Source organism: Echiichthys vipera (assembly GCF_963691815.1).
Source record: "Echiichthys vipera genome assembly, chromosome: 1".
Taxonomy (NCBI): Eukaryota; Metazoa; Chordata; class Actinopteri; order Perciformes; family Trachinidae; genus Echiichthys; species Echiichthys vipera.
The window spans coordinates 28,048,923-28,059,233 of NC_139826.1; the positions used below are offsets into that span (position 1 = coordinate 28,048,923).

At 38.8% G+C, this 10,311-nt stretch overlaps 1 protein-coding gene across 1 annotated transcript; it reads right to left on the minus strand.

The window, feature by feature from the left end:
- Positions 1–314: 314 nt before the first annotated feature.
- LOC310947516 (ephrin-B2a-like) lies at positions 315–9,170 on the minus strand (the record flags this gene model as incomplete). Its single annotated transcript, XM_083914344.1, is given in 6 exon segments — positions 315–706; positions 2,191–2,307; positions 5,799–5,891; positions 8,075–8,349; positions 9,024–9,143; positions 9,145–9,170. Coding segments are annotated over 6 exon segments (1,023 nt in total).
- Between the last annotated feature and the right edge of the window lie 1,141 nt (positions 9,171–10,311).

Genomic DNA, 10,311 nt, shown 5'->3' on the forward strand with positions numbered 1-10,311 from the left:
AGACTAATAGGAGGAATTTTAGCCTCTGTAGCCCTAAATGCTTTTATCTTGAATAATCACAAGTTAATTATCTCATAATTTTTGCAATAACAATGCTCGTTTTCTCAAAATAACAAAAAGTTGTGATCTCGAAATAACAGCATCAAAAAATAGAATAATTGCAAGGACGGCTGTTCTCCGCCTCCATAGCTCTCACTGATCCCTCGTGATTTTTCTTCACACCCACAACAAACTTTCAAACTAGAATAACAGAAGTGTCGTGTGTGCCAGAAAGTTTAGGATTATCAGCCAGACTGGCAGTAGAGCAGCAAACATTAGACTTTGTAGTAGAGGTTAGTGGGACTCTGGGGCATTATCTCCTGAACGATGTACACAGGGGGCCCGTAGTCGCTGCTCACACGCTCATAATGACGACAGATCATGCTGTCAGAAGCTCGCAGAGGAAAGACGACATCGCTGCGGTCCGAGCCGTTGTTGTCGCTGCTGATGCTGTCCCGTTTTGCCACAGCCAAAGTGTTGAGGGACACGGAGGCAGACTGGTGGCTATCTGGGACACGGCGGCGGTGACGGTGCCTCCACAGCACGACCAGCAGAATTATGATGACCAGAAGGAGGATCACTACGCCACAGGCAACCCACAGGACCAGACCTGGCTCAGAGCCACCGTCGCCACTGGGGTTTGTTTGTCCTGTTTCTGAGCCCGAGTCTGTCGTGGGAAACAGAGGAGAGACAGAAAAAAAGGAGGGAGAAAGTGAGATGAAAGAGTGAACTAGGGCACACGACACAGATTTGAAAACAGTTTTGCTCTGTGTGTGTCCTGGTGCAGCCTGATCAGTACATGTTAACATAAAAAACCTCAGGCAAAGCTGGACACCAGAGAATATGCTCTAATCTTTAGTGTCTTGCTGGTAAACAGCCTGTCAGTAAACAAATGTTTCATGGTCAGGGGAGGTTTGGGCACAAGCAGGAACATGGAAACAGTACAAACTTTCTAATTCTATGCAGAATAGTAACATACTGTTTTAACATAGTTAAGGGTAAGCAAGACATTTTCAAAAAGGCATGGGGACCATTTGTGGATTTTTTTTAGCGCAGTAATGTGGGTGAAATAATGGCTAATGAGAGGAACTCTGGGTAATTTACTATGCTCTGAATGTATGTGGGGCGGCGGCAGGGGATATCAGATTGGCCTGTGTCCCTGTGTATAATCACAAATATGTTTTTTCCTATTGGATCAGACCACTGCAAAGGGTAATTCTGTTTATTTTATGCTGTGACTGTATTTTTCTCTCCTCTTTTAATATGGATTTTGTTGCATCAATAAACATATTGTTTACATATTGTTTAAATCAACATAACCTTTTTATATCCATCAGGAAATTAAATGCTGTATGGGATGTGGGTTGCCAATCAAACTTCACAAATACACAAAAAAAAATCTAATACCTAATACATAATAATAAGTATTTCATTGTGGGAGAATAGTGCATTTGTTTTATTTTAGTATTTAGTTTGCATGCTGTATAATTTTAGTGTTCTTTATTTAGTCAGTGTGAAAACAATTTATATTAAAAATCAGCTTTGATTTTGGATAGTATATCAGCGTGAGTGAAATCTATATACATTTTTGACGCTCTTTGAATTTTTTAAGTATGACTCATACAGATGCTTCATATGAAAGGCCTTAGATGACTGTACTTTTTCTGCATGTTTACCTTAAATTACATAGACTTTAATTTCTCTTCTCCAAAGCATACTTGTTTAATGTGTTGTTCCTTCCCCTTAAATGTAGGAACATTTAAAATACAAAGTATTTATCAGTAAAGATCATCAGTAAAAGTGAGGGATACGTCTGGTTATATTCTACTTTTTGTCATTGTCAGTAAATCCCATGAAAAGACTTAAATCAACAATTAATTGATCCTACTACAATGAATATGAACACTGGAGTTTATATTGAGACTGACCCACATATACTGTCCTGCTCAGTGGCTTAAAAAATAGTCCTCAAAAATATCCTTTATAATCCTGTTTTTGGACGGTTCCCCATTATTTTAGGTAAATATTTTGCCACTTGTGACCTGTTTGTAAAGATTTACATTTTCACTACAAACCAATAGGCTCAACGGCCTCAGCAAATATTTAAAAAAAAGTATTTTTTTACATAAAGTTTTTGCTTTTTCTTCATACCAGTTTTGCTTTTTATCTCCTTTTCTTTTGCAGAAGGGTCCTCGGACTTGGACTTTGGTCGTGTGGGTGGAAACCTGGTGGGGGACTCCTGGAGGGTTGAAAGTGGATCAGAAGAGTCTGGAAAATAAAACAGGACAGCTGAAAATAAAATCCCAACTCTTCTCAAGTCCCCTGTATGGTGGTGTTTTGTCATTCCTGCGTAGGTGAGGTTACGTCATGACAAAATGTTCCTATTTGATGTCCGTTGAATCATTAGTGTTTGGTGTCAGAGTCAAAGCAAGAAGAGCTTCTTCTTTAACTGATCATTTATTTTTGCATCAACAGTCATTAATGTATATCACGGAAGAAGAGAAACCATTTTCTAACCTAGTTAGACCACTAAAAGTTGTGTTCTTCTTTTTTCTTTCTTGACTGGAAAAAACATCACTAATGCTCTCTTTCCCTGCCTATACATTCATGACTGAATTTAGCCATCCATGCATCTTTAACTGCGTGTCCCTTTTCGGGCCAATCCCAGCTGACATCAGTCGTAAGGCGGGGTATACCCTGGACAGGACACCAGTCTATCGCAGGGCACACAGACAGACAACTATTCACACTCACATTCATACCTACGGACAATTTAGAGTCATCAATTAACCTAACACATGTATGTCTTTGGACTGTGGGAGGAAGCCGGAGAACCCAGAGAACACCCATGCAGACAGAACATGGCACATGAAAACATGCAAACTCCACACAGAAGGGCCCCGGCCGGGATTCGAACCAGAAACCCTCTTGCTGTGAGGCAACAGTGCTAACGACCACACCACCTTACGGCCCGATGACTGAATTCAGCCATTAAAAAAAAAAAAATGGAATTTGGGAAATGTAGGGAATCAAAAACCTAAAAGGGCACTCACAATTACACAGTTGTACAATGTCTCCTGGAGAAAAACTAGATCACATGACAGCACTTGAGAAACTTGTAGTGAGTATTTTAATTTTATGCCACTCTGACTTATCTACAGTTCAGAGGAAAATATCAGAAAGTCACCTGTTACTTTTCACATTAATTTCTCGTTTTACATAAAGAAAAATATGATTAGATGATTTTTAAAATGACCAGTGTGTGGGATTTAGGGCGATCTATCATCAGAAATGGAAAATAATATTCATAAATATGTTTTCATCAGTGTATATTCACCTAAGTATCGTTGTGTTTCCATTATCTTAGAATGAGCCCTTCATATCTAAACAGGGTGCGTGTCGTTGTTGCACCGCCATGCTTCTACGGTAGCCCAGAACTGACTAACTTGGCTGGCTCTAGAGAGGGCCTTTTACGTAACTTTTTGGTAACGCCTATATAAGTAAAATCATTCAATATTTAATGAAAAACTTACATAATATATAAAGTGAAGAAGTTTAATGAAAGGGTATTAACCTTTTTGATAGAAAATGTCATAATTTTATCTTATTAAGACATTTGTTTTAAATGGTGTCATAATTCGTGCAGGAATTCTTGAGTTACAGACATCATGAGGTCATACAGTAGTGACCTTGACCTTTAACCTCCAAAAAAACGGATCAGTTCACACTTAAGTCCAAGCCGACATTTGTGCCAACTTGGAAGAAAATCCCTGCAGGATTCCTGAGATATCGCGTTCACAAGAATGGGACGGACGGAAAAAGTGAAAACTAAATGTCTCCGGCCAAGACACGAGAGGGGAAACACACGAGGATCAAACCCAAACATCATAGCATGAATACTGCCAACTAAAGCAGGGAGGAGTATACTCTGCTAATGATCTACAAAAGTGAGTGAGGCTTTTAATATTGTAATACATTAATTACTCGCATGTATGAATCATACATCAATAATAGCCTCTTTTTACATACGATCCATGATGACGAAGGTAAAGAAAATAAAAAATGCATTTGAAAAGTAGCATATTGTCGATATTTTACCCCCCTAAAATTTCCCAAATCATGTTTTAAGATGAGCTCCCCCTGGCTCCTGTGGTTTGCATCCTGGATCTGTTCACTTCAGTAAAAGTACCTGAATACTTCTTACACCTCTGCGTTGTAAGACTCTCACAAGTCCCTCTGCTTTTTGGAAGTAAAATACTAAAGTGTTTCTCTTTAAGTCGAGGTAAGTGGCAGTTTTAATCGAATACAACCAAGCTAAGTATTATATGTATTAATAGCATTTAATGTCATTTATTAACAGACGTGACAGAGACGCTGATATTTTTTTCAACTTGTGAGTCTGTGTGTGTGTCATCATGACAAAATGTGGTCCTGGAGACACCTACTCTTGCAGGATCTCCCCCAGAGGCCGTTTTGAGTATTTTGCTGTGTGTCTCCATGTCTGTCTGTCTGCGGACAGATATTGTCGGCACAATAGTGTCACAACCATGCAAGTGTGACCCCCCAACACACATAAATCATCATTTGCACATCATTCATTCACCAACGGTGTTAAATGAACTTTAATCGCACTATATGTTGCATGGATGTTCAACATAAGTACATGATTAGATTTTTAGTTTTAAAATGTACAATCCGTAAATCCAAATCTAAACAGAGGGGTCGTCACACAACCAAAAATCTCATATGTAGAGATTAAGGCGAGATTACTACTAAATCTGAGTTATTAATGTTTTGCGTTGCTGTTAAAAGGCTTGTTTACATCAGTGATGGTTTGTAAACACAGCAGGAAAACAGCCCCCATGTTTGCAGTTATGATCGGTTGAGAAACACACAAAATGCTTATTTTTCATCTCGAATTCATGAATAATTTATATGAATAATACTTTAGATTCATGAGATCAAAAAATGACATTTTGGCTCTTTAACAGATTTAGCTCTTAAAGTTTTTAGCAACACATAGCATCTGTTTAATTTATCTGATTCTGTGCACCCCAGTAACACCAAACACAACTCTATATGCATGTTTCTTTATATATAATGCTACTTGCATAATAACATGATAAATTACACCACCATACTATTGAAATACATTAAAAATGATATGTTTTCTTATGGATAGGGTGTTACAGTGTGATTTATCCTCATGACATTTAACGTAATGGCAGTGGATGTGTTCAAAATCTGCTTTATTAGTGTATAAATATACTATGTATGTACACTATGTATAATAAGGGCACAAAATGGGAAAAATAAAGGACATTATTCTGATGTTAACGCAGGGGAAAAAAGGATTTTTGACTGCCACAGCCAGTCTGAATGATCGCATGCAGGATAATACTGATGGCCTTAAGCTGCCAGCAGCTTGAATTAAGGATTTAAGATTATTCATGTCGACAATCTCGCTTCAAGAGAATTAATTATGATTGAGATTATCTGACCACTTAATAACTCCAGAGAGGAGGTGATATTATTGCATTACACATAATTAACCAGAGTGAAACAATTGTTACTGTTCCTTTAATATTGTTTGTCAGATATCTGTGATTCAGACACACACATACACACACACACACACATGCGCGCACACACACGCACACACACACACACACACACACACACACACACACAAATGCACGCACACACACACACACACACACACACACACACACACACACACACACACACAAAGTACTTACTCTGGCCGACTCTCAGCACCAGCTTCATGGATTTGGTTTTACACACCCCTCCATTAGTATTATCCAGACCCTGCAAAGAGCCCGCAGAGGTGGCTGACATAGAAGAAGAGAGAGAGGGGAGGCAAATATTAAAGTGTTGTTTAACATTTTATATTTCATGCGACCATCTTAATAAAGATTATCGAGCAATGAATAGTTCTATTGTTATTTCTTTTCAGACGGTTAGGACGGTTGCTAAATGTTGCATGAGAGAAAGCAGACACACTAATGTTTAATACCATATACATATAATCACAAGCGTAAAAACAGCAAAGATTTAAAATGTCAGAAAACTGTGAAAAATGTATATTACAAGAGCCCAAATAGACGTCTCCATGCTGCTTGTTTTGTCTGATCAAAAGTCCAAAAGGAACCAGAGAACGTGTAGCTTTTGCCATAACTGTTAAGCGATTAGCAATATAGTTGCACATTGATTTTCTTGTTGAACCGACTATTCGTCTCAGCCCCAAATGTGTGGTGGGCAAAATGAGATTTTGATTTGAACTAACATAGTAGTTACTGAATATATACACAAACATACACACACACACACACACACACACACACACACACGCACACACACACATGCACACACTAAGAACTCTTGTTCACCCCATCACTCCCACACACACACACATAGACTTGTTAGCGGCATTTAGGTCAGATAACAACATCTCACAGTCTACAAGCCACGTTGCCATGAAAGCTCCCATCAAATCTGCCTGATGCCGTAAAAGCCTTGTGTGATTTGGGGCATGTAAGCCCTTGGAATCACACTGGCTTGCCAGAGCGAAGTGTGCTGTCAGAGCGTGGGGAGGCGGATGAGGCTACATGGTCAGACTTGCTCTCTATCTCATGCATCACTTGCCACTAAGATGCCGGTTCAACCGAGAGCGGCCCAATAACGAGGCCACATTTTTTTGATTCTCACGCAAACTGACAAATTGAGAGGGAGCCGAGGATGATGGCTTCCTCTTCTACCCAAGAAAAAAAAGAAACAGTTGCTAGAGTTGATTCAAATCCACCTGTAGGAACCGGCAGCTTGTGTTTCTGCTGACTTTTAAGTGTTAATATGCACCGAGACGTACACTGTACATGTCTGAGCTGAACATGAGGTTACAACAGAGGCTGTTTTTGAAACATCCTACTGTAATACCTACTGCGTTATAAAACTGTTAAATCGATTTATTTGTCATTATAGTAGGCCAGGCTTATCCAGTTTTAGAAAGTGGACCTGTTGTTGTGACCGTGCCAGCACTTTGCATTGTGGGACACGAGGTAGACTGGTCAAATGCATACTGGAGTTTTTTTTCCGAATCGGTACAAAATCTGACATACTGCAGATTTTGCTTTTGTTTGCATATTACCTGCTATATTTTGAGCAAATCAGTAAAGATGCAAAACTGAACTGTAAAACAAAACTGTTATAAACTGAACTGTTTACTACACAAACCAGAAACAAGTAACTCTTCTTCCGTTGCCTTTATTATTAATGTTTGAATAGGAAAGAGTATTTTTGAAATTAAAGGAAAAACACAAAGAATGAAGCTATACTGATTTCTTTGTTGTTTTAAATAACAACGAGTAATACTTTTGCTTGTGAAAGATTGTTGTATTTTTACAGTATAATCAAATCTGTGGATGGAGATACAACAAAGAGAGAACATTGGATGTTGTCTTGTTTTTCTTCTCCCTAATGTGAAAAACAAACCCAACCACAACTCGTTCTCATCCCCCACTCCGCAGATACCGACACGTTTTGATGCTCCACGGTCACAGCTTTAAACACATGATTAAAGTCTTGAATTAAAACAAAAACTGTTTGGTTTCGGCATAAAAAACGCCTGGCTTTGGTCATAATAAGTACGTCTGTTTGAGTCCTTTGCGTTCGACCGAACCATCCATCCCAACCTGATCCCTAAGTGGAGTTTGAAGCTTGTTACACTACGTCACCTGACTTCTAGAGCAGTTTACCCTAAACGTGTAATATCAATGTCTAGAATTCAGTCAGTAGAAATCCTGATAAGTTGCATATAGACCTAAAAGGATGCATAATTGTTTAATATCAATGTCTGTAGAACAGCCAACATTATTTCAGCCGATCAGGTTGACATAACAAACCAAACCAAAACCGAAATTGTGACGCAAAAAGCGCAACACAAACGGAAACAGTGGCTTGTTGAAGCGTTGCACCCCAGTACCTACTTACTAGTAAACTAGCAAATACAGTGACTCACATGTGATATAATAGTCCCTCCCCTTGAGGAACTCCAGACCCCACAGGTTGGGACTGAACTGTTGGAACTTGAACGTGAACTTTACGTCCTGGTGAGGCTTGTCACAGTTCAGCAGGGGCGTGTCCGTCTTGTCGATGGTGCAGCTCTCCATCTGACTTCTGGAGACCAGGTGCACTCGGTAGAACTCCTCCTTTCCCCCCAAGGCACGGGGACACACAATATCCATCTTGTCCCCGATCTGTGGATACAGGACCAGACCCTGACCTGGACGGAATCTGTGTGTGAGACAAGAAGGTTAAACGATGAAGTTGTTTCAGTCTTTGTTGGATCACAAAGTGTCAAAGTTTTATTATCAATACCAAACAAATGAAAATGTGGGAATGCTCTAAAACCTCCTGGCATAGAAATGAATGAATAAGCAAAAACAGCCAAACGTCATTTTCTCAAATGTTCTGTTTGGTGAACAACCCAAACATATTCAATTAAGCTGAAAGATTTGGCGAGTAATCTATTAGTGCAACTATTTTTAGAATCGATTTGTGTAATTTTTCAAGCATGAAATCATCTTGTTCGGCTTCTCAGTTGTGATGATTTGTTGCTTTTCTTTGTCTTGAATGGCAGTAAACTGAACATATTGGGTTATGGAGTGTTTGTAAAATAGAATAATTAATCTGAAGACATCTTCTTTGCATTTTTTCTGACATTAAATCAGATGAATAGAGAAAATATTCAGCACATTAATGGACAAAGAAAATAATTGTTAGTTGCAGCCCTATTTAATTTACAATAATGTCCAGTTTTATGTGATTAATGGACTAATTGTTTTAGCTTTACAGCCGTTCATATTCTATATATATTTTTTTTTTATTATTATTATTTAATCGTTGATCAACTAGGTCATGCTGACTACAAGGACATTGCAGCAGCAGAAAGTTGCACCATCCCTTACTTTGCGTTGGAGCCGCTCCAGTGGATGGACTCCAGAGTGACCGCACGACATGAGCTAATGACGGCCAGCAGGATCACGGCACCGCAGCTCCATGTGATTCTCCCCATCACAGGAATAACTCGCAGGTCCACAGCGGCTCAGTATCATAAAACCGAGTGGAAACAGGTGAAAACGTGTCGCCCCTGCATGTCTCCAGGTGCGCGCAGAGGACACATTCCTGAATGAAATCCAAGCAAGTTGCGAGTCTTCCTCCTGCAGTTGGATGAGGTTTTCCACATTGTGTGTAATTGGTTAGAAAATCATTGGTGTGACGAAACCCATGTATTGGGGACAGAGATTGTGTGGAGTATTTTAGTCATCAGCTGACTGACTGGACCGCCCATCCAACTGGCTCATGCGTAGGGGAGACCGGGGCAGGGTGGCACAGTTTATCTCTTTGGTGGAAATGGTAGAGATGGGTTTTATCCTCTCAGAAAACAATTTATCTATTAAAAAAAAAAAAAAAAGTGTACCCACTTCCCCCCAAAACATACTCCCAATATACTACTCACCTTTATTAGATCAGATATTTATATATCTGATTTTATATCAGAGTTGTTTCTCATCATAATTAAAGACTGTAAAGCCCTTTGAGGCAGATTCATATTTATATAAGTAAAAATAGACTCGACTTTTTGTTTGTGTTTGTGTTTCTCTTCATCAGGGTTATTACATTTCTTTTCACTTATTGCTATGGGTTTTTTGTATCTGATCTTGCTTCCTCAAACACTTTAGGTGTATTTTTTACATGTTATAATTACACTTTTAACTGAAAAAACACAAATCTTATTAAAAATAAATACAATTTCATACTATGTTCTTATATGTTATGTTTCCTGTTTCCTGCCACAAAACAGAACATACTCAAAAAGGTTTTTGTGGTAAACAGAACACTTCAGAGTACATTAAAGGAGGCAAAGGGAAACAGGAGGAGGGATGGCTGAAGATGCTTTTGTGTTAGCATCCTTAAAGACCACTTATGGGCACTTTTGGATATTAACAAAGCATTTACAGACAGAACCATCTGCACTGCTGTTTCCTGCTAAAGGGTTGTGAACAATAAGTTAAAGCTGCATTGTTTTATGATATATGATGTGTTTATTTAAGTGGGGAAAACTGTGAGGCGTTTGAATAATGATTTGTGAGATATGTGTTACTGTTTATAAAGTTATCTTACATCTACTGTATTAGGAAAACACACACACACACAATTACATTTTTATCCACTTTTACTCTTTTTTTAAGTTGG